General features: G+C 38.6%; 1 protein-coding gene across 2 annotated transcripts in view; it reads right to left on the bottom strand.

Annotated features, from left to right (window-relative positions):
• ZZEF1 (zinc finger ZZ-type and EF-hand domain containing 1) overlaps positions 1-25,444 on the bottom strand; it is a 56,107-nt gene that overhangs the window by 23,535 nt on the left and 7,128 nt on the right. For both annotated transcript variants that reach the window (XM_042025950.1, XM_042025951.1), the window contains exons 5-32: positions 24,046-24,245; positions 22,790-23,000; positions 21,176-21,292; positions 20,783-20,961; positions 19,657-19,755; positions 18,497-18,588; positions 17,374-17,522; positions 16,729-16,840; positions 15,411-15,626; positions 14,821-14,921; positions 14,320-14,489; positions 13,432-13,565; positions 13,064-13,134; positions 12,499-12,613; positions 11,712-11,871; positions 10,635-10,756; positions 10,439-10,549; positions 9,609-9,775; positions 8,963-9,044; positions 8,154-8,355; positions 6,963-7,111; positions 6,336-6,576; positions 4,730-4,809; positions 3,758-3,851; positions 2,692-3,208; positions 1,918-2,082; positions 1,147-1,266; positions 129-290 (exon numbers count right to left, since the gene is read on the bottom strand). In XM_042025950.1, the coding sequence (XP_041881884.1) occupies positions 129-290; positions 1,147-1,266; positions 1,918-2,082; positions 2,692-3,208; positions 3,758-3,851; positions 4,730-4,809; positions 6,336-6,576; positions 6,963-7,111; positions 8,154-8,355; positions 8,963-9,044; positions 9,609-9,775; positions 10,439-10,549; positions 10,635-10,756; positions 11,712-11,871; positions 12,499-12,613; positions 13,064-13,134; positions 13,432-13,565; positions 14,320-14,489; positions 14,821-14,921; positions 15,411-15,626; positions 16,729-16,840; positions 17,374-17,522; positions 18,497-18,588; positions 19,657-19,755; positions 20,783-20,961; positions 21,176-21,292; positions 22,790-23,000; positions 24,046-24,245 (4,338 nt within the window). The remainder of the gene's footprint in view (positions 1-128; positions 291-1,146; positions 1,267-1,917; positions 2,083-2,691; positions 3,209-3,757; positions 3,852-4,729; positions 4,810-6,335; positions 6,577-6,962; positions 7,112-8,153; positions 8,356-8,962; positions 9,045-9,608; positions 9,776-10,438; positions 10,550-10,634; positions 10,757-11,711; positions 11,872-12,498; positions 12,614-13,063; positions 13,135-13,431; positions 13,566-14,319; positions 14,490-14,820; positions 14,922-15,410; positions 15,627-16,728; positions 16,841-17,373; positions 17,523-18,496; positions 18,589-19,656; positions 19,756-20,782; positions 20,962-21,175; positions 21,293-22,789; positions 23,001-24,045; positions 24,246-25,444) is intronic.

Genomic DNA, 25,444 nt, shown 5'->3' with positions numbered 1-25,444 from the left:
GCCAAAACTGTGCCACACTTGTTAATAGCACTCTTACTGCTTGTTCCAGCACGAAGTTCAGGAGCCTTTCTGGGTAAAATGGAATCAGTATTTAGTAGCATGTGAAAGCTGCACTCTTCCTGACTCACCTAATGACACTGTCATGGATACTGATGTTCTCCTGTGATGTCGTCATGAGGAGATGTGGCAGCTGGATCTCAACAAAGAAGGAAAGATCACTGGGCTCCCAGCTCATATCCAAGAGGTGGAGAAGAGCTGTCTGCACACAGGATAAGGCAGGAAGCAACGACCTAAATAAAAACAAAAGACATTAAAACATGACAGCTCTAAAGCTGACCTAAAGCTGACAGACCTAGAGCTGGAATTGTGTATGGGGAGGAGGGGCAGAAAAACCACTACACACTGATTTCAGGCTTTACTATGCATTAAAGTAATCCTGTGGCAGGAACTCAGGTTTATCAAAGTATTCAACTTACACAATTTAGCAAGTACAGACTATGGAATTCGAAATAAAGATGGTTTTCCTTCTGGATTCAGTTAAGATCAAGCTAATGCTGTTGCCTGAGCATTAGCAAGAGGGTTTGTCTCTGCAGTACAGCTTTTTTTTTTTGGTATTTGCAGGAATTTGTTCTCTTTGAAACCTTTTTGACAATTTCACTTGAAACTGAACAAAGGACTTGAAAGTTATTGTCAGAGAGACTGACATTATAGCCATAAAATTCTCATTTCTCTAGGACACCTGGCTGTAAATCCTCCAAATTCTAACCAGAATGTTGCCAAAACATGAGTTTTAACATTAAAGCATGGCTGCAGAATTGCCATGTTTCTTGTGGCATTAGTCTTGCCCAAGTACTACATGGCAAATTTGCCATTTCTAGTATTTTACTACTAAGCTTCAGCAATACACTGCAGAATTGTAACTACAAAATGCAATAAATTTATTGTGCTTTCCTTTATTCCTTTAGTAATAAAAAGCTAACTTGGCACTTTTGATCACAAGATCAAGGCTCCTTATTTAGTTCTGTAAATAACGGAAAGTATAGTCAAAATTAATTAAGGCTTTAGATGACAACAAATGACAAGGGAAGAGGAGTGGAGGAATGCAAAAAAAAATTTCACATAAATAAAGCAAGCAATGTACTGTACCTGTCATTAATTGTACTAAATCCCTTCACAGAATTTACCAGGAACAAAACAAGCTGATAGTAGGACTCTCGAATCTCTTTGTGTAGCTCAGCACCACAGCCTTCCAAGTTTCCAAAGTAGCTGCAAATTAAAGAGTCGGCTTAGTAGCCTAGAATTCACTGTGATGTTTTAGGTAGCATGATTGGTGCAAATTTTACAAACAGGCCCTTTTTAACCCCTCCCCAAAAGTGGGAAAGATGTTAGTTTTATTTAAGAACACAGTCTAGAAGTTTCAAACAAAACCAAAAGAATCCTGTACTAGGAATCAGAAGTGATGAAACAAAACAGGCAAAGAGAATATTCTCATAGCACTAAGAAGAGAACATTCCTTTAAATTAAAAAGTTGCTTTATGAAAACCTAATCAAGATCTTAAAGGAAATCAGTGCATTGCAAGATGACCACAAAAGCTCCTGACAAGTGAAAAGCCAAGTGACAGAGTTCTGACAACACTAGCCAGACACAACATAGAAATCAGACCTAAACATGTTCATGGCATGAACAGCTGTGCAACTAAGTCCCACTTGAAAATAATTATTAATTTTGGGGTTTTTTTTTAATGAAGTACACAAGATATGCCTACTAGCCTGAAAACTAAACCTCAAGTCATATTTTCATTATCCACGTGGATTAAAAAGCAGAACTTTCTACTCTTGTCAATACACATGCCTGGAGGAACACAAGAACTCAGACAGTAAATCACATGGCTGAGATTTGCCTAAATAATTACTTACTTTGTAAAATCTTTCTGACAGGCCAGAAGTTCCAGGAGAAAAAGTACACAGGGTGGGTGAAAGCAGTGTGGCTGCCCAAGCGAGTCGAGGCACTGGCGGATGGTCTTGAGCACTTCCACAATATTCTGTCCTTGGGATTTTCTCAAAGCAAGAACCTTTAAAACACTGAAAGCAAAAAATGTAAGTGAAAACTTCAAAACACTGTGCTTAAAACAACACAAATAAATGACAATTCAAGAAGCGCTTGACTAATTACACAATTGCTTTGTATCTGAATTTCCAACTGTATTTCAGTGGAACAGTTGGAGTGAGTGATAAAGCTTTGAACAGAATCCAGCTCTTCCTGCACCACTCCATGTTTTAGAGCCCCAAACAGACAAGCTGAGAATTGGAAATCCCTCTTTTGATTTGCATTTCAGAAGACCAGGTAATTTAATCAGAGATGCAACTCCTTTCTATTTGGTACCAAGGATTGGTAGGAGTGGTACACCACATCTTTGCTGTTCATAGATAAAAAGCAAAACACATCTTGGGAAGCAAGACAATAAATTGCCAAGTGACTGTTTTTTATACTCTGTTCTATGTGATGGAAGCAAATGAAATGAAATAGTACTCTCTGAGCCCCTACATGCTCGTGAATAACTGAAGTTTGATACGTTCATATACAAAATATTCCACAATATTATCTTGCTGCTAAAATGCTTTAGCCCACCTGCAGAGGTGTGAAGTCAACCTTCTGCATAGTATAACTGACAACATTTTCAATTTGTTTACCTTTCATGCGAAAGTGATTGATCCTTAATAAAGTCTAATATGTTCTTCAAAATAGGATATTTTTCCTTCACAGTAGGCACAGCTCTTGGCTCTTCCATTGATCTGAACGACAGCAGCCTCAGTCTTCCCCGGCCGAGCTGAGACTTCCGTGTAGGAGTGGAAGGAGGGGATGACACATCCTCTTGCTGTGAAACTGTATTTTCACCAGGCTTACTATGAAATGCAGATACAGCTTCTGCTTGGTGGAGGTCTGGAATTTGTTTAACTTTCAGATCAGACTGTGATGTTTGACCCCCCTCTTTTGAAACAAGGTGAGTTCCTGCACTGGATGACACCGACTGTGCTGCCTGGAAGTCCATGTCCACAGCTGATCCTCGTCTTTGGCATTTATCACTCACATACTGCTGGGGATCATCCAGGTCTTGGGCTTCCAAACTGTCTGAGGCAGAATCTTTCGTCTTTGCTCTTATGGGCAAAAAATTCAGTAACAAAAGGCTCTTCTGCATACAGAGTTTTGCTGCAGCATAAAAATTGGAAGAGTTAAAATCATGACAATAGAACAACAAATTTGCTGTCTTATGCTTAGGAAGAAAGGGATTTATTTCTTCTCAGTCAAGACAGCTAGAAAATACTGTTTTTCTTATTATATTGATCATGATGCTCTCAGTTGCTTAAGTTCAGATTTCCAAACGCTAAATCTGAATAATCACACTAAACCATATGAAGTACAGAGTAGCCAATGAGAACACATTAACCATCAGCTGCTGTTCTAACATCAGTTAAATGTGGTAAGAAGTATCTACAAAAACAGATGAACGTAAGTTCAGAACCAGGCGACCCAAGTGAGAGGTCACACCCTGAAGAATTTGCTCACTGTTTTCTGCAAAGAATAGCTGAACACAATCCCAGATAGTTAATCCAATGTACACTAGGTTATCTCTTAAGGTATGAAAAAGTAACCCCAGTTGCTAACTTACCTTTCATGGCAAAAATAACGTCTTCAGCTTTACAAGGCAATGCTTTCCTAAGCTACCTGCAATGCTCCTACATACAAGGCAACACTCACCGAGAGTTTCTGGGTTCACCTCACTTGCTTCTGTGTTCTGCTTCTCCTCAGCATCATTTCCCCTCCCCATCAGGGATTTCTGCTTCATTTCCAACTGTAAACAGGATGTTAATATAGTTAAAATATGATTCTCTCTGTATATCTATACAGCAAGGCAGGATGAAGACTGTAATGACTAAAAGGAATTTAATCTCAGGGATAGATGACAGTAGTTACTATTCCCAACCTCAGAGCAAACTGCCCAGGAGCCTAAAAGAGCAGTACCTGAACTGTCAGAGCAGGAACAGCCTCACCACAAGCTGCTTGAGCTTTGTAGGCTGAAACCATTGCCTGTCTCGTGACTTGATGTGCATCAGTCCTCCAAGGAAAAGAAGGCTTCTCCTTTACCCTCAGCACTCAGGAAAATATATACATCTAGTTATGAGATAGAGTTCTCCAAAAACATGTCACCTCACTAGCGAGCTCTGCCAGATGCAAACACCTGTCCTGCAATGGGTAAAGGCAATTACTCATCTTAACATGCATCTGAACCCATTGTAACTCTAGTACATCAACCTGCCAGGAATTCTTAGGCAGAAAAGAGGAGGGAGAAAGTCACAAGACAATAGAATGATGTTTAAGACACACTTCTTTCTATGATATACCTCAAAAGAACTTCAAATGCAATGTAAAAATCTTTCTAATTTACAACATATGCTCTTACTGAAACATACCACAAATTTAATTGCTTTTCGGTCAAATTCAGTCCTAACTACTCATGATGACACATCTGGGGCTGAGGGGAGGAGGGGAGTGTAAGTATGCATTAAAACATTTAAGTCCAAAGTTTCAAAGTAAACCTACGTTCTTTCTAAGTGAAAACAGCTGATGTAGAATAACTGAAGGAAAAATTGTTCCACCCTACTCCTTAACATTGCATTGTAAAGTGCTAAATTAAATGACATTAACAGAGATCCTCCTGAGTGTTCTTACCATCCATATTCTAATGGAATCAGCCAGGGAATACACTTGTGCAAACTCATCACTCAAAGGCACCTTGCCTCCACTGTTGACTGGAAATGAGAGAAAGAAGAGAGTCCTGTTTATTTACAGCTCCATTTTTATACAGCTACTTAACTAAAATTATGCTACAGCCCTCTCTTCATCTCTTAGTCAATACTTGGAATTATACCTGTATGAAAAACAGAGAATAAGCCTGCCAACTTTCATACGTCCTAAATACATGAACTGCACCTTGACTGATTTATTTACAAAGTTAATTTACGAGTATCTTTCCCATCTCTTCCCAAAAATTGATGCCTAAAGCCATGGAAAATAAAATCCTTCCCTATGCATGCAATAACACTGATGTAAACTTATCAGAAAAATCAACAAATGCTTAGGATTAACCTAAAACTCTATAGATGTATTTGTTTTCTCTACTGTTTCACACTATGAATTTCTGGAATGGACTTTCAATACCAATTTGCAAAAATCATAAATCTGACAAATCAGTTTCTATTCAAACTGGCCTGACAATGACTATGGAGAAAAAGATAGTCAGTCTTCCCTCTTCCATTCTCCCTTTCTAATTTTTTTCCTGTATTTTTTTCAGCATCCCTTCTCCAAACTTCCCATAGAACAGGTGAACACGGGTCCTGAAATGAGTCTGCCCCAGCACAACCAGCAGATGAAGATACTGACAGAACAGTGGGATGGATTTCTTTAACAGTCATTAATACTTGTCCAGTTTTCAATGTCACTCAGAAAATTAGCTCAATTGTCAGACATACACAAAATGACTAAAGGCAGTAACCACATTAATCATCAAGTCAGTCTTTGTGTCAGTCATTTTTACTCATAACTTTAGAGCTCAAAAAATAGTTCAATCATTCTATGAAAATGTAAAATGTTTAGTGTCAAAATTATGACAAAAAGTGAAAAGCCTAAAATGAAATCCTTCAAAACCAAGTAACATCTTACTACCCAATACTTCAAACATATCAATAGTGGAAAGATGCTGTAAGTCAAAAAGTTGTTCATTTTACCTACTGAAAAATACATCAACTATAATACAATGGCTAGTAAGTTAAAAGCAAAACATTACCTTCTATTAGAAAAAAATGAAATATATATTTTGAGGATGGCAAGGTTGGTTTCCACTGAATGGTATTTTGGAAGATAATTCACACCTCCTCCAACACCAACAGTTAATAACAGAAGTTGTTGTTGGCTTTTTAGAAAAGGTACAATGTAGAAAATGATCCAAGAACCTCTAATAACTGGAGCCACATAGTTCTGAGTTAAAGCCCCAGAGGACATCACTACTCTCTTTAGGTATAGCCTTACAGAATTAGTAGCTTCTGATAGTTATTAATATTTTGCCAGTGCTCTGAAGACAAAAATACATGTTAATAAAAAAACAAATACTCTAGAGAAAAAGCTCACCTAGTCTGCCTAAATGATACCTTTTTACAGAACATCTTCTTTAAATTGCCCCACTAAACTGATTTTTAAATGCTATAAACTCAGCTGTAAGAGAGCCTTTTACAAACTTTAAGTCTTCATTATTAAGATAGTCTAATAATATTAGAGTTACCATATTTTTGAAGCTTCTCAAATAAATCTGGAGTGAGATACACCAAAGCAGCAAATGTTGAGTTCACAGCTTGATCAACAGTAGAACCAGCAACTATATCTGTCTTTGGGGTCTGTTTTTTACATGCCTGTATAAGTCCTTTGAAAAGTTCAGATTTTTGCCCACTGAAGTCCTGGGCAGGATCTGATTTTGCAAAGTCGATAAGAAAGTTACGGCAGACCTCGTGGGGAGAGCTCCGAGCCTGCAGAGAAGGATACAACACATTAACTTCAACATTGACTGAGAAAAAATGTAGCAATGAGCTGCAACCATCAGTCAACTTGCAGTTTATCCACTGCAGTTGAGCAAACTGATCAATGAAAGACATCCCTGCACAAGGTGGGGAGTGAATTAGATGATCTTTGAAGGTCCCTCCAAACCATTTTATGATTCCATGAAAATGGAAACTCATAAAGGGCACAGAACAACAGTTTCTTTCCTCCTTGATATTTGAATCCAACAGCACAAATGATGACAAAGATGACACAGCAGCACGTGCTTAAGGGCATTCACACTCCCTAAAGCCAAATGAACCTGTGTGATACACGGGGATTTCATGCCAAGGGAACACAGGCAGTGGGTAAGTACCTCTTTTTTGTCTTGGTGCTTGGTAGCGTTTTGCCTGGTTCCCAGGAGTGCCTCAGGACACATCTGATGCCTGAAGACAGGTTTCCACAGAGGAGAATTAAGAACTGATGTTACTTTCAAAGGAGGCAAGTCTGCTTCACTACCTAATTCTGCAAGAAATTCAGAACAGACCCTTCAGTTACTAAAGAATTTTCTTCATTTTTACAGATTATTGAAAATAATAAATGTTAAACATCCAGTAGGGAAAAAAACTGAAACACAGCAGAAAGTTAATGCAAATAGACTGAACAAGTAATTTAACAATGTTCTCTGTTTTTCTAACATGGTACAGAAAATTGATGTACCCTTTCATTAATGGCAGCATCGACATCTTATAGTGACTGTTACAATATGGAAGGATTTTAAACTGAACATTTTCACTGTATTATAACTACAGAAATTTTCTAATTTAAAAGAGTTTAAAAGCTTTCTCTCCTACTAAAGACCTAAATTGTTATATGCAAGCATGCTCATATTAAGAAAGGAAGACAATATTCTCAAACACTTCAATTAGTTCCTTGAATTCACAGGTAAATAGCTGTCTAATTTTCCATGGTAAACATGGACCACCTGATTGGAGCAAGAACTCTTTAGCTTTATTTAATTTCTCTAAAGTGGTGGATGGATTTGGATTTAGGAAGCTAGAGAGAAGTGGTCTTGTTTTCAAATTAAAGAATAAACTTTTTTTTTTTTTTTTAATTTATTTTTTAAAGTTTATTTTACTTATCTTCACAGGCCCAGATCCTAAGTGTACTTAACTACTGGAACTAACTGAACTTAATTTGTGAATTCAAATTTCATTCAATACCAAATGCTCATGTGGAATTTTTAGAATCACTTGTGTCCTAAGCGCCGTAATTTTTTCAGTTTGTTGGCCCCATATTCACACTCCCAATGTGAGGTGGATGACAGCACCAGGGAACAATTTTAGAAGGAAAAAAAGAAGCACATACTACTTCATAAACGTAATTTAGCTTAGTAGGATTACTTCCACGAGTCCACATCTTCCACGGACTCACAACACAGCAAGTGTTCCATGTTCACGTGAGAGAAACACAAAAGGAACTTCATTTTCCCAGGGGATCCTCAACATAAAGTCCTTGTAGCTCCTGTTTGCATGGATCCCAGCTGTGGGCTGTGGGAGGCACTCACCTCGCAGGGATTTGAGGGCCATGCTTCGGGAAGCCAAGCGCCCCATCAGCCGGGAGACCAGCAGCTGTAAATCCAAGCCCCAAGACACGGCAACGTCTGGGAGGCCGTAAGCAGTGACAGAGAACTTGTAGCCCCACTCATTATTACTGCTGTCAGAGTGAAAGAGAAACTGCAGCCGTGGGCCAGCCTTAAAGGTCACTTTCTACAGAGCAACAAAACAGTCATTTTGCCAAATGTACATGACAGGAAAACATTTCAGGGTAATGATTTCCCTTCAGCAACTCTGGGGTTTCATTATTATGTTCTGGCCATAACAGATCTAATTCCCCCCACCATCTCAATGAGAAACCCACAGTACTAAGCAGGTAAAATTTCTATCCAAGAGCTTAATGAGCAATATTATATATGATTGAGCTTTAAAAGTCAGAGCCACAAACAGAAGAGCAGATCCCATTTGAGGACAGAGCACAGCCCCAGAAAGGGCCACACTTGTCTTATGATATAAAAACTTGCAAGGGCAGAGCAAGTTTTGCCCATGTATTTTGGCAGTTAAACATGATTATTCCTTTTCACTTTAACTGATTGTTCTTTTGATAACAGGAGCAAAGAGGGATTCTTTACCCATTCACTCCTTTTATTTGCAGCATTTCAGACTTTCTTCCCCATCTCCTCCCCTCCACCTAAGAAACCTAATAAACACACCCATGCACAAAAGCACACATCCTTTTACATAAAACGTTTCCAAAGGAATCATAAGGACTTCCTAAGACTGGATAAATAATTTGGTTCCGAATTTTAAAGGTGCTCACCTTAGGCCACTTCTCAGTGCCAACCTTTGTATCGTAACGAGTTTTTGCCCCTCTGGCATCAGTGAACTCCAGGTAATCATACCTGTGAAAATTGCAATTCATTACTTCCAAATTTACTTTTCAAGTTTTGGGGGAGAATGTTTTCGCTTTTGGATTTTCACAAGTGCACCCTGTCACTTCTTTCTGAACCACACCTTCATGTGACTGCTAAGGAATTTATTTCATGTTTCAATGCAGAAGTCCTAGCAAACACAGATCTGCTGTCCTGCAGGACTTTGGAATTGGTAATGTTTGCCAAATCCAACATCTGGCAAATGCTTTAACTAAGCAGTAGCCTGATGTGTTACCAAGAGAAACCAAGCCAATAGAAAGAGGGCAAAAAAAATACCACGAGCACAAACTGCGGTGGTCACAGCGCAATTATAAAACAGATCAAAGCCAAAGGAAGCAAAATTCATATGGAACAGCATGTCTGTAAATTTGCCAGGAGAGGTAGCTTTCAGCACAAGGTCATTCAAAAATACATATTGTGTACTGCTCTGGACAATGAAGAAATTGAAATGGCATGTGTGGAGTGCACATTGAAACACGAATTGCCCCTCTGCAAACAGACACTGGAATTCAACACAGCACAAGATTAAATTACCTCCTTTCAGTTTCACATTTTTCATCAAATTCCACCTCAAAGTAAGTTGCCCCATGACACAGGAAGACTGAGACCTCATGGCAATTATTTTCATAGTTATGAGGTGATTCCATTGTCCAGGTTCGCAATACTACAGGCTGCTCCTGCTGCCAGCTTTCCATGTCCATCTGTACAACAAAAATGCATTCTTAGATACAAAGGCAAGAAAAAAATAAATTGCCACACTAGATTTTTGTGTCTATAATTTCAAGTTGCCAGATGTGCATACAAATGGCATTTAAAAGGCTACAGCATTGATTTACTCTGAAACTAGTTCTGAAGACATCCTTTGTAATCATAATTAGGAAGCACTTCTAAAGCAAAACCCACCCAGTCTACTGCAGGAGGAGACTCAGGAGGAGACTGTCTCACCCACAAGTGAGTACAAGTCTCCAGTCATGACAAAAAGAGAGTCTGGATGACTAATGCAGATTTAAACATCTACCCTACAGACATACAGACTTATTTGCATCACCACAAGCAGTGAAGCTAAAAATGTTAAGCATATACTATTTTTAATTTGTTTTCCTCTTCACCCTCAGAATCCCTTCCTTCCTATCTACCTTCCAGGCTGCTCATTCCAGTTGCACTGTCTGATCACTTTGCCCATCTCCCATATCAGTAGATATGTTTCTAGTACTTCACTCAACATTTCACTACACATCCCACACTTTTAGAAGCTTTCCAGCTCTTTTCCAATGCTCACCAACAGAATCACCCGAGTTTTCTATGTCTTTCTTGCAATTTTGCTTTTGTTTCACTGTGTTTAATGTGCCCGCGCCTTTAGTTACCTTATGAGGTTCACTACAAAGGCTTTTCAGTGGTTCTATCAAAGTGCTGAATCCCTGTAGCAGAGTACAGTATGGAATGTCTAAAGTGCAAAAATCCAACAAGAAGATGACCTAGGAGCAAACACAGGTGTCATGAAAATGCCAGAGTCACAGCCATGCCACCCAGGAATTGGAGAAAATCCCACTGTTCACTTACCAGCTGACGAGTTGCCATAGCAAAGACAGAGCTACTTATTTTTTCTACTATTGTTTTGCCACTATATTGAGATAAGAGTGATTGCAAAATTGTTCTGATATTTGACAGGAACTGGCCCACATCTAAAGAGAGAAAAAAAAAATCCTTAATAGCCACCTTAAGGATTTGCTCCCACAACCATGACTTCATGAAACATTAGGTGCATGATGATGTGCACAAGGACAAATACAGCAGGAAAGGATCTGCTGCCCCCAAGGCAGCAACACCCAACACTTCAGAGGAAGTTTTCTGTAATACTTCTATTGTGGAAACAAGTCGTGCTTATCAACAATATCACAGAAAAAATGAGTGATGAGTAATTTCATCAAACACCCCAGGATTGTTTCAACAAGCTCCATGTATCCAGCAGCCTCCATACACAGCTAAGAAAGGCAGCTGAAGTAACAAGTGAGGGTAGGAATTTTTAGCTACAGCCGTACTCAATTTTTAAATGTAAGACAGGAACACAGCAATGTATTTATATACAAATAACATAAATATGATGTCATTTTACATAAAATTACACCTTTGTTAAGTATTTGGCCCAATTAACTACTCAACACTGAGCTGCTGCATTAAAGAAAACTAACAATCCCCCCCACAAAAAACCCAATAAAACCCCTTAGGTGTACCTGGCTTCTTAAGCAAGTTCCTTTCTTCTTGCTATTACAACCATCTAGGAAAACACGTGTCACCACACAGGAGTTTACCAAAATGAGGGATGCTAAGACAATAAAATATTCAAATGGAAGTCTGTAACTATTTGTTGTTTGGGGTTTTTTTTAGTATCTGGCCCCCAAAACTTACTGAAATGCTTTCTGAAGATTCTCCCAGCATAAGATTATCAGTACAACTAAAACTCCAAGTTGCTAAATATGCCTTCTAATTACTTCCTAGAGAGATTAGAAAAGCTATGACATTTCTGAGTATGCCTCAGGCAACCTTTGGTGATCCCTAATTATACCGCAATTTGCAAAATCACATTTTAAAGTCCTGTATTGCACCATATTGAATTCTGTATTCAATCCCAGCACTTACAGTTTTTAAGTATTTCTACTGCAAGATCCTTGGCTGAATTATCAGTGCCTTTAAGCTGCAGATAGCACCAGGAAAGGAGGCTGCCCTGAACAGACCAGAATAAGGAAGACAAGACTGTGCCACTCTCTTGCTGTGCAACATCCAGCATCATCATTTCACACTGAAAAATAAGGAACACTTATGAATGCAATGGAGCCTCTTCTGCTGCAGCATGACACACAGTATGCACCAACTAAACTGGGATGGACACAATCATCCCACTCACCCCAGAAAAAGATGAAATGCAAATGACAAGCAGCATGTAACACCATGTAGCAAGTGATGTGCTTTGTTTTGATATATCACAATTTTAAATAGGAACAGCTACATATGAGTCACTCAATGTTCTCAGCAGAGTTTTTCTGCATATGTAAATAACCCTCCTCCATTTCCACCTCCCTTAGTGACATGCCCAATCCTATCCTCTCAAAATGGAATGATTCCTTCTGTAGCCCAGTGTCTCTCCATAGAGTCTTTTCAATGCTATGGAAAAACACCACATCTTACACATTTCCTACTGGAAAAATATTATTCATTTCCTACTCTACTATAATGAAATGTTAATGCTTAAAGGAAAACACTCAACTGATTGGAAAAGCTAATCCTACTGACTCACACAGCCATGAGCAATTGCATCCAGAAGGACAGGGAAGCTGATTCCTTAGCATCCATGGGCAGGCAAGCAGCTTGTGTTTGAGTGCCTACAAAACTCATGACAAAGAAGCAGGAGCAGTGCAAAGCCAGTTACCTCTCTTGCTGCCACAAGCAGAAGGGTGTCCATGACTGATAACACTTCACTTATATCAAAATTTGCAGAAACTCCTTTCTCTGGTAATAGTAAGAGTCCACCTGGATCTTGATCACTACAAAACAAAGATATTCTTACTAACCAACAACAAGAAGTTCCAAACAGTTCCCAACCAGAAATATAGTATTTTTTGTGTCAAATCTGTAGAGAACCTACTGTATAATTTACTATGAAAATCAAAAGTTTGTGTTCTGATGACTCCAGACTAATTAAATCAGTACCAACCATCAGCACCGGCAAACAATCACTTAAAAAACTGGAAGACAGCCTAGGAGAAGCCTAAGAGCAATACACTGTGATTTCAGCACCAACCTTGGCCAGTGCTTTATAGAGCTATTCAGTTAATAAAAATATTGAGTAGCAGTATGTCCTTTCTAAACAACATTAGTTGATTACTTCAGAGAATTATTGTTTAGGGGAATAACATTTCTAAAAATGATTAAATACATGCTTATTAACAAATGTGGGGTATCAGACAAACATTTTCAATTTCAGGACCCCTTACCTGAAGTGGGTACACAAGGATCTGAAGGCAAGATGTACAGATTGCTTATGTTCTTGCTCTGTGATGTTTTTCTAGAAAAGGAAAAAGATTTAGTTTTATCATACATTCTGTTTTCCTCCTCTGTGACAAAGAATTCTAATTTCTCTGTTCTATTATTCAGTTTTGGTAAGAAAGGCAGGGTTAGTTCCTCTTTCTTTGGATAAGCTGCAGAGAGAAAAGGGGAAGGGTAAAAAGAAGCAAAGAAAAAAAAGGGTTTTTACTTGAATGGGACAAAGTATATATTATTTGAGAATAACAACTCAGATTTGTCCTCTTTTCTGCATAAAGAAAGCAGGTACTAAACAAACAATTTCTCATTTAATGTTTACCATCATGGTGAAGAGCTGGTGTCGCCTGGTCTGTCTATCTGGGAAAAAAACTGCTGCTCCACTGAGTAAGGTGTTCTTAACTTCCTCTTTCAGCATTTTCATTGGCATGAAGTTACTGTCCCCCATATCCACTACTGCTCATACAAAAAGGAAACAAAATTACAAGTTCTAATTAATACCCCATCTAATATGTTAGAGGCATAACTGAATTAAATGTTAGTCTGCACAACTTCAAGTCCTTGCAATCCCATTATACACACAGAAAATGAGGGGAAACTTTTTAACTTACAGCAAGAAAGATTTATATTAAGAAAGAATATATTTATTCACCAAGTAAATGAATTCTAGCAAGATTATAACTTGACACCCAACAAAGCTAATAAAATTTTCAAGATGTGACAGATTCTATATAAAGTGTTTTCCCTCTAGCTCACTTTGTAGGAGACTCTTCAAATTACACTTGAACAGAGATTGCCACCCTACTTCCAAAGAAATCTAATGTGTAATTCCCATTCCCTTCACTGGCTCCAGAATCTTCCCTGTGTTCCTGTAAACGTCACAGTCTACTCATGAGCTCATTTATACTGATATGCAGTGTCAGAAATAAATTAACCCCAGTAATGTTATAGTCAAAGGGTCACATTCCCTGATGGTACAAGCAGGTGACACGTTCAAAAGTTTTCTACCGCAGCTGTTTCCAGACCACATTGCCAGAAAGTCTATAAAACCTTCCTTTGAGCCAAGGAAAGTTTCTAGTGATGGACTAATTAGCACACACTGACCTGAAGGAGAAACAAAGGAACAGGAGCTGACTTGGCCTCTAGGAATGAATATCTTTTCCCAAACTTTAACAGACAAAACAGTCAATATACATTGACTAAAAATTACCTTCACACAAATGTCTATAAAGCTCTTCTGCAGCTTCTGTGTGACCAGCTGTTTTGCTCTGAGGAGTTTCTTGAGGTTTAGCAGTTTTATTATCTCCAGTAAGTACAGAGAAGCAGCTCTGGAGAAGCTGCAACAGCAGTGTTTGAGCAAAGATACATTCTTCCCTTGGGCTGTAACAAGATATAGAACAAACAGAAGCAAAAACTAGAAAAGCAGCTCTTTTGCACCAAATAAATATTGCTATGAAAGTCACCATTTCAGATAGATAAAAACCACTGAGTGGAGAGACACAGCCAAAGGAAGTGTAGCTACCAGCTAAATTAATCTACAGCTCGAGCTTCTACATAACTTTATAGTTAAAAGTCCATATGGCAGCAGTAGGGAAATGTTATTTATGTAAATGATGTAGTTTAGGAAGAACAAACTGCTGTAACTAAACAAAGCATATTTTATTTATACACACTGATTAGTGCCTCAGCAGACATGAAAGAAGTAACTTACTTTTGGTGCAGTTTATTATAAAAATTCCAGAACAGCTGCAAATCAAGGCCTGTGAAATCTAAAAATGACTTGTATTTTAATCCACTCTCCTTCTGCTGAACCTTAAAAAGACAAAGAAAATGCAGGATTGGAAAATTAACTCTATACAGAACACATTTATAAAACATAAATCCCTGAGCACTGGGCTTAAAGGAAAGCACAGCCAGCTTTCCCATAAATTTGCAGCTAACATGAATTCCAGTTTCTTTCATGGATATTCTGGTGTCTAAATGTGACAGTTCATGCTGAAACCTTCTCCTCCACAGAGCTCTCCCCTCTTTCCAGATTTCTAGGATCCCATCCCTTTTCTCCACCACCAGAAGACTTCATAACCTCTACCTCTCCATCTAATTTGATTGAAAGTAATAAACTGTCAGCAAACATACACAGAATTCTATTTTTCAGAATTTTTTTTTTCTCCGCAACATGGTTTCTAACTTTGTTAAAAGCACCCCAGCTGTTCTTTGCCCACTCACAACTGCTGTTTGCACAGACTTATTCTTCTTAGGCTGGAGAACAGAGGCTTAAAAAACCCTAAGAAGTAAAAATACCAGGTCCTGTGCCAGCTGCTGGATGAAATGAAGTGTCTTCAGGAGCAGAGTTGTGCCACAAACTGTGTCATCCTCAGTTTTCCTGCACTGCAGGCAGCTCATGGTCCTGCAGGGCTCGTCTCGCAGGGGCCGCAGATAGCCCAGAACACTCAGCCCTTGGACCCCGAGCCGTTCTGCTGAGTCTTGTCTTGTGCACAAGAACTTTATCATCAAGTACTAGAAGGATATAAAAACAGCACAAGATTTGGGTTTAAAAGCTGGTACAAATTGGCCTTTTAAAAGGCATGAGTGGATGTAGGTGAGGAGACCGCAGCCGGGGTTGAGGGGGGAAGCCTTAGTCCCTCGTCTATCATCTCCAGAGGTTTAAAATACTGAGGCTAAGTTTGATCTCTCCCTACTTCCAAAAAGTCACAGGGACAGTTCTATGACCTCTACAGGCGCCTGCAAAGTTCGTTAGTTCATTATCAGTGCATTCATTCTGCACACACTGTTCCTCACTTCCACAGTCACAGTACTCTTGCAGGTTACAGAATTATTAGCTGCATTTAAAAGCAAGCAGAGGATCAATATGTAATATTTAAAACATAGTCTGCTCTCAGTGAGGTGCAGAACACAAAACTGAAGGAACAGCAAGTCCTGCCATCCACACGTACTCAGTTACTCCGCAGCAGCAGTGGCTTAGCAAGCAGCAACAGAGTTAGAAAAAATCCCAGTTGATACAACAATGCCACCAATTCTCTTAATTCCCACAGTGCAAATGGACTGGGGAACTACAGCAGCTGATTCCAGAACAAGGATCTGAAATGCAACATTCCCTACAAAGGCCCTAAGCACTACAAATCAAAGCCATCTTCTGCCATTCTTGAAACGGAAGAGTCTCCATTCCCCAGGGACAGCAGCCTAACTGATGGAAACTCTTAGTAATTGTTTGCCCACTAAAACATGGATTGAAGAACCTGGCTCTGAAAGAATAAATGCTATGACTACACAGTAGTTAAATGGTCTAGATACTAAAATAAAGCAACAATCATATTAAAACCAGTAATCTGCACATTATCACATAACTTTGCATTAAATTGATCATGAAGCACCACTTAACTTCAGATATATAGATATATAGATATATGTGCATACAGAGAAAAAGAATAAAATTCAGAGGACAAAAATTTAATCATTCATTCAAGTAGAAGCCTATTAATTTTTTTTTTCTGTCCAGCAGAGTTCTCCCTCACAAAATAGAATTAGGTTTACTTCAGTTGGCACAGAGAAGAGCCCCTGCTCATTTTGACTGGGCCAAGGGGTTTTTGTGGGTTCTTACTTGGGAAACTCTGCATTGCTGCATTTTGACATCAACTTCATCCCATTCTTCTTCTACTTCAAACCAGCCAATAGGATCATCATCTCCCAAATCATCACATGAGCAATTGCTTCTGTGTATAAAAGAATGTAAGACACTTTGTAAAGAAAACGTTTAGAGACATTGTAAAGCTGTTGATATACTACCAAAATACTTAAATTTAGCATGTTATGGCTATAAAGATGAGAAGAGAGAAAAGTTTCACATACCCAAAACTCTACCACATGCAAAGTAAAAAAAAAAAAAAAAAAATCAAGACAATCTTTTTAGTCATGGCCCCTTAACCTCCTAAGCAACAGTTCTGAAAACTGATTTAATAAAACTTAATTTTAAAATTTCTCATTGATCTGCACTTCAAGTAAAAGGTTTGTTTTGCTATATCACTTTCATAACAGGCCTTTAAATCAAGAAGCTGAAAACAACAACTATATACATATTTCCTCCAACACATCAAACTGATGGTCATTAAAATCAAACAAATAACAATTAAATGATGCACCATTTTTAAGTCACTTGGAATAATTCTCAGTAGTTCCAGCAGCACTGCAAAAATATCAAATATAACATTTATTTTCCAGGTATGCATTACAAAAAGTCCATTTATACCTGGTTTTTAGAAATTGTTTGAATTCCCTCAGCTTCCATTTGTCGTAGCTCTCAAACCTTTTGAAGTGTTCCTCGGCATGGAACTTTTCTGAGGCACCATTGTAAGCAAACACCAGCCCACACTGTGCCCCAATGGCACCTCTCCGGACCTGAAGGGGTAAATCCACAGCAGTGCAGTCAGAAAAAAGAAGAACTTATGGAAAGCAACCGAGTCCTGACAATCCTGGTCTCGGGAATTGCACGGGAAAATGAAACACATTTAGAGAAATGTTATGAAAACTTCTGTAACCCACTGAACTGAGATCATGTACACGGGTATTATTTACTGTATTTATCACCCTGCCAGCACCCTGACATTAACTAGAATTCCACATATTAATTCCCATTGTAATTTTGTCATCTTTTTACATTTAAAAAAATTAACAAAACTAAAATCATGCCTCCTTATTAATATCACTACTCTGCAAAACGACTCACCTGCCTCTCCAGCTCCAGTTAGAATTCACTTGCCAGAAGTTCATTCATGTTTAAGTCTCTTTGACATAAATATATGCATTGTTGCTCTGGGAATTAAACTATTGCTTTGCCTTAAGTAAATAAATCAATTCAGCTGCAGAAACTTCCCTGAAGTTTTGTCTTGGCCATGAGATTTAATCACAAGACCTTCCTTTGAAACCAGATAAAAGTCACAACGAATGTTCAAATGACACTGGTGTCTCTAAATAGAATTTGAAATAGCTTCATTTAATCTGAACTCACATGCTTAGTATCTTGAAACAGAGTCATAAATTTATTTTAAGCACAAGATAAAAGATCTTGCATATAAATCCACACACTTTAGAGAGAAACCATAAACCACAGAGTATCTGGCTTGAGATATATATTGCAAGATATAGATAGAATAAATATAAAATAAATGTCTTTACTACATGCTTGTGTCTCCCTGGAACAATTAAGGGCCTCCTTTTTCTGAAGTTCCCTGACCTACCCTGAAGAAAAATTCTAATAACAGTATTTCATAATGAATTTAAATTTCAGTTAATTTAAAAAATATCCCAATTCAATTCCACCACTAGGGAAAAAAATAAGTCTTCTACTTCAAAAGCTCACAGGAACTACCTACCTTTATTCTAATTTGTGTCACTTGAAATGAAGATTCAGTTCCAGTAGAAAGAATGATACTTGCTCTGGTTTTCCCAGTTTCAGTAAGAAAACCTAAAGCAGCAGTGGGAAGAGAATGAGGTTGGAATGAGTACTAGTGCAACATGTTTGAAAGAGAATATTGGGACTGTGGGCTGAAGGGGGGAAACAAAACCACAATGCTTTTCCAGTGAAATGCTCATTAGCAAATGTTCCCAAATAAAAGGGACAACTTAAGATTGTATTTTACCAGTATATACACAGAACTCTCCAGGCAGTGTCTCTTTGGGCACTGCAATATCTGCAGCAGTTTCAAAAATATTTTCTCATTGAAGTTTATTAGTAATTCCCAAATATTACTTTGGTTTGTGGCTCTATTCACTGAACTCAGTGACTAGTCCCCCAAACTATGACCCGCAAAACAACAGAAGACAAGTCACAAAATAACTACAGAATGAACTCAAATAATACACATGAACAAACAGAGGGGTAAAAAAAGCATTTAGAATGTGCCTGATTTTCTGTCACAATGGTTTTCATTTACCAGTAGCACTGCACAAGACAATAAACCATTTAAAAAAAAAAGATTAGGTGGCATTTCACTTAAAAAAGAGGTCAAGAAACACGAATCTCTTTGTTTAGGTAGTATCCAGTACATAAAAGCATTGCATTAACAAAGAGGGGCTTTAAGGGAGAATTAATAGGCATGTGCAGTGAGAATTTCAATGATTTCTACAAACCCTCTCCTCAACAATATTTGGGAAACTAACAGTGATTCTGGACTTCAGCCCACAAAGTGTGCTCTTGTAGAACATTCTCATTGCTGACTTCCACGTAGAATATCAATAATTCTCTCCAAAATCCAATCTTTTCGTTTGGTTAGCTTATTTTGACAATAAACTGGTTTATGAGAAATCCACAGTGCTGCAAAATCGAATTTATATAATGTCTTGGTTTTGTTTGTTAGTTTGCCTTTTTTTAATTACAGATCTTCTACAGCATAGAACTATAAAGAACCAAATATATATAAGTAGATATGGAACAGCACCACAGCATTTTTAACAATCACTATGTTTGGTGGAATTGTCTAACTTAAATGATTTTATGATTCTAATATTATGGATTTTAAGTCCAGGTTCTTACCATCCCCAGTCCATGGCTCTACAAGGAGGTTTTCAGGCCCTGATTTATCCTCTTTTCCCTTTACATCACATGCTTGCAGAGTGAGTCGTAAAGGCTTTCCTAAGTAAAAAAATCCACAGGTTTATCAAAGTCATTTAAAATGGTAAAATACATTTTCCAAACTTCTTCATACAGGGAAAAAAATGCAAAAAATTACAATACTATGAGATTTTTTACCACTGTCAGACCCAAAATAGGGGAGGGAAACTGGAATATGAGAAATACATTCTTCTAAAGTAGTTAGAGTTCTAGATACAGACAGAAGGACAATGAAAATCATGACAATTCACGTTCCTTCAACTGTTGCCACACTTTGGAATTCCCAGTCCATGAAATACCACTTGTCTTACAAAAGGCATTAGCTACTCTGGGGAAAATGAACTAATATTCAAAACTTTCAAAAGTAAACACTGATAATTATAAAGTAATTCATGTGCTCTTTGGCACAAGACAAGAAGTACTGACAAAACATACTAAAAGGCAATAAAGGGTAAAATTCTTCATGAGAGACTAATGAGAATCTCAGAAGTTGATACTGAGAAAATACAGCTAATACAGCAAAATCACCACCTGGTGCCAGACCATGAACAGCTCTACACTCATGACATACTCAGATTACAAAAACTTAATTTTAACTCATCTTATAACAGTGAAAAAAAAAAAAAAGAACCATAAAGAGATGCTATTCACATTACATTTAAAATGCATCTTAAATTTCTACATGCCTGCAAGAGAGAGCACTCACTGAGGATCACTCACACAAACAAATGTCTTCTGGAAGAATAAAAATATTTGCAGTCATTTGCCTTTTAAGCAACACAAACACCATCATCACCATCCTGATCCAGGGGCCATGATCTACAAAGTTCATGTTTTTTCTCTTGAGAAGATCTCACTTGGTTTAACTCTTTGGTCATGGAAAGCTGATCAATCATCAGCTTTTTGGGCAGTTCAGCTGCTAGCTTGTGATTTCAGTGACAGTTTTTAATTTAGATTTGGATAATTCTAAATCCCAACAAGTGGAACAACTCAAAGCTGTGTATTTCCTTAAGCATGTACAGTAAAGGATCCAGGATTGTTCCATTACCGTATTTATAGAGCAGGTTCTGTCTGACTGCTGCCATGGAAGAGATAAGAGAGGAAGCCTTGTATGGAGTGTCCAGATGATCAGTGATGGCACAAAGGGAACTCAGCACTTTGGCAACACTGCCCCGGGCTAAGGCAAAGGCCAGGAGTGTCAGCTCCACCTCTGGAGTAGTACAACAACTGTGAAGGAAAACAACAACAGCGTGAAAAGAAAATCTGGGACATTTTGTTTTTCAGTAAAGACAAGCTGCCACAGAATCTCTCAGGTGCCTATTTCTTGAAGTGTTTGTATTTTTCAAGATACTTAAAAAAGAGCATGTGGGTAAAGACGTAAAAGCTTTGATTTACAGATTCTTCTAAACCACTTCCCACTGCATCAACCACATAAGCTCACCTTGTTATTCTGATAAGGAAGCTATCTACTTCTTCCAAAACATTTGGTGATAAGAAGCTTGAAAAATCTGTGGAGCCTGGTGTTAGGGATAGAGGTGGCATGTGCTGCAGTGCTTTCCTAGGAAAAAACGAAACATAATGTCAGGAAGCCAGGCAGAATTGCAGAAAACAGCTTCCTAAAGTGAATTAGACGTTTGAATCTTCATGCTTTGTGTGGGCAGGTCTCTGCAAATTGCTTCTGAGTGCACAAAATCTATTTACACAGAGAATCTCTTCAAAAGGGAACAACAGTATTGCATTCTAGGCAGGGAAAGTTTAATGACTGCTGGGTAATCTTGAATCTAGTCTCAGTCACAGATTTAATGAGACAAACGTATCAAGGAGTTTTGAATTAAATCTGTGACAGCATTAGAAATAGCTTAGTGTCCAAGCACTGCTCCATTTTAATTTGGTCTAGAATTGAGCAAGAGCCTATGAATAAAGGGAAAATTGATTTGAAATTCCCTCAGATGAATTAGAGAAACTAGGAGAGACACTTGTTAGCTCTAATCAGAATTTTTCTGAATTTCCAAAGACAATGTGATAACCCCTGAAATTAGGAATTCTTAAGCAGTTTCACCGAAGTTATTCTATCCAATACTAAAGTTATCCCATCCAGTACTAAAGTTTGGGGGTTTTGCTTTATAATTCTAAACACTGAATCTAATTCCTGAAAGCATGATTTTAGTCAGGATTTCTCCTTCATAATTTTTTAATGCTTTATTAGCTCAGTGTTCATTTTATATTTCTAAAAAATATCTAAACTTGACCAAAACTGAAGGTCCTCAGTTTCAGCAAAGCCTGCAACTATGGGCCTGTCTCAGGTGTGAGCACGCATGACGTTATCTAAACTTTAAAGAGATTTCACAGATGACATAAATTAAAAGATAGGCTTAGTGGACTTTAGCCTACAGGATTCATCAACCTAATGACAGCCCTGCTCTTCAGTGTGGTGACATCGTGCTAACTGAGCTCTATAAAAGCTGATGTGGGTGTGGAGAGGTTTTATTAGGATTCCAATCCTTCAAGTCATCGAGCAGAAGTGCTTGGCAATCAAACAAGGAAACGTTACACAGAAAATGGTCAATCACCACAAGCAAACATTTGCACGGAGATGGTGCATGTACTCAACTATATCCCCATAAAATGCATGACAAGGCATCACATGAGCAGAACTCTGCTAAAAATTAAGCTAAATTAAGCTTCAGTCCTAAGGGGAAGATGTTAATTTTATTGGTTATTAATACTGGACAAGAAAAATTAATTAATTTTAGGCTGCTCAAAGTCATTACAAATGCATAGGTGAAAAATCTATTTTCCAGTGTCCATTCAGTCATGGTTTAACAACTAGATTAGATGAAACAGCCAGGAGAATTACAGTTGTCCTAGTACATGCAAATGGATAGAAGAAAAACATCAAAAATCTGAACAATGAGATAGAAAAAGATGTTTAAACACCTTAACGGCAGGAGTGGAAACCAGTTACAGACAGCAGACTGCCTACTAAAGCCAGAAGTGCTTTTTTAAAAAATTAAGAAGCAGATAAAATCACAGCCCATGTAAGTTTGGTACTTACTGAGTATTTTGTAAAATGGTGTGAACGAATGCTGGGTTTGTTTCCATGGAAGCTGTCACCAGAGAGGTCAGCAGGGACCAGTACCAGATGGCCGAGGCGTCGCACACGGACACTCCCACCTTCTTCACTCGCTGGTAGCCCACAGCCCGCAGCCCGTGGATTCTGGTGTCACATCCATCGCTAAGGCAACGCTTGATGTTTATCTGTACATCTGTCAAAACACAAAATAGAATTTTCTTCCCATTTCTTCTGCTAGATTAGAGCTAGAAGAACCCAGATATTCCAAACATTAAATTAGTGCAGGACCTCTTAGAAAAGTAACGGCAGATATGGAACAGCACTGCCTGATACAGACAGCCACACACGCTGTGCACCGTCTGATCTGGAAAATTCAGCCTTTGCATAAATAGCCTGTGGATCCATTACAGATGCTATGGCTAGAAACTAGGAAAAATTGTAATAAAATATCCTCAAAGTGGAAAATACATTGTAGATTGTTTGACCAGTACCTTCCTACCTACATACATAGGAAATGCCTTGGAAGCAAGTGGCTGTGGACATAATAGGGAAAAGGAGCAAAGCCTAAAAGCAAAGTTTAAAGTTACATAAAAATTTTCACACAAATTCTTGACCATTTTGCACAGATGGTATTATCCTGACTACTTTTGAGGAACAACATCCTTCCTGCCCACTTCTGTGGCACTGAAACCTCCCCTCAGAGAAAAGCATCTTTTGGAACTGAAGGGACAAAATTCCTGAAGCTGCAGAAACCATCTTAGGAAGGAGCAGCTTTTCTTGATTGATTCCAGTATAGCACCCACAGAGCTACCAGACTCAAAAATAACACTATTTAAAAGCGTAAAACCTGCCTTACATTGGATGAACTTCAGAGTTCCAGCACCAAAAAAGCAGATTTTTTTGCTAGATACTATCAGCCAACATATGCTTTCACTCCGCAAGTAAGGATATTTTAAAACTGCCCCATGTCTTCACACTGAGAGGCTAAAACTGTGTCTTTAGTTATTTTTCTCTTCAACCCTTAGCCCACGTTACAGAGGCCACGAGAAAGGCTTGGAAGACTCTCTTACAGGCTAGAAATTAAACTAGAATCAAAACAATTTCTCTGACCCAAGGACAAGGTCCAAAATGTCACCCCTGGTGACTGACACTGCAGCACATCTCTCCATCATCTACCCAAGCTTTCACCTTCCAAAAAGCACCAAACCAGTATCCCAATGGTATCTTTATTGACTCACACATCTGACTAATGTTAGCGTTTTCCAACAGTGTTACGTAGCCAGTGATATTGCTTGGAATGTGAACATCTCGGACCTCCTGGAGACTGCTGGCATTCCTTCCCACTGCCACTGTGACTTGCTGTGGCATGTAACTCTGGTCATTAGCTGCCACTGCAATGGACAGGTGTCTCAAAACCACATCTGGTTTCATCTTTAAACTGCAAAGCAAAGAGGATAAAACAGTTCTTGCAAAGAGAAGGTAAGTAAGCACTGTGCTTTTATTATATATTATATGTATGTATATATAATAGGTATTATATTATTGTTCACTCATTTTCCACCTCTACAAACACAAATACATCCTCTGAAATTTACCTAATGCTTCACAGGTGTTCTTAACCCCATACCATGGTGAACAAGTTAAAAAATTTTGATTTAGAAAACAGTTGCCTCTGAGAGACTGTAGAATTTTCTATTTATATTTTCAACTGAGAATTCGTTCTGCAGGAATAAAAATGCAGCATCAATAATGGCCAAAATGAGATTTTTTTTTTTTTTGAAGCACACATTCTTAGACACTAAACATTTCTGTTTCATTGAGCATTTCTGTTTCATGGAACTTCCTGGACAGTGGCAAAGTGTTTCTATTCAAGTACCAACCACTGCATCTCTATTACAGCTTGGAAAGTTTCTCCACATCACAAGGCTGTGAGTCACCACAGCAGATAAAGGCACTTCACAGGTGACCTTTTATTTGGTGGTCAGGCTTTTATATTTTATGCAGCCATTAGTGACTTCTGCTTTTACCTGTATTCATACGTCACGCATTAATTCCAGTTGTTTTCAATTACACCTGTATTGGGTTTGTGTGACAAGGTTTTAGCAGTGGGGGGCTACAGGGTGTGAGAAGTTGCTGGAGGCTGGACCTGTGGGGAGAGCAGCCTGCACTGGAGGAGGTCTGCTGGCAGGATTTGTGATCCCATGGAGGACCTATGCTGGAGCAGCCTCTTCCTGAGGGACTGATCCCCACAGGGGCCATTCACTTAAGGTCTGGACTTGATGATCCTTCCAACTCAGAATATTCTGATTCTGTAACTGCACGCCATGGGAAGGACCCACACTGGAGCAGTTTGAGGGGGAATGTCTCCCATGGAAGGGACCCCACGCTGCTGCAGGGGAAGGGTGTGAGCAGTCCTGCGCCTGAGGAGGAAGGAGTGGCAGAGCTGGCATGTGATGAAGGGACTGCAGCCCACATTCCCCATCCCCCTGCGCCTCTGGAGGGGAGGAGATAACTTCTCTTCCGTTTTTCTCTAAGCCTGGGAAGAAAGTGGGGGGGAAGGGGGAAGATTTGGTTTTGTTTCTCCTTACTCCACTCTGTTTTACTAAATTGAACTAAATTCCCCAAGTCGAGTCTGTT

This window comes from Corvus kubaryi, unplaced genomic scaffold (genome assembly GCF_017639235.1).
Source record: "Corvus kubaryi isolate FWS band 111438036 unplaced genomic scaffold, C.kubaryi_AGA036_p1.0 37284, whole genome shotgun sequence".
Classification (NCBI taxonomy): Eukaryota; Metazoa; Chordata; class Aves; order Passeriformes; family Corvidae; genus Corvus; species Corvus kubaryi.
Note: the sequence above shows the minus strand (reverse complement) of the source record. Positions and strands in the feature narration are given on the sequence as shown.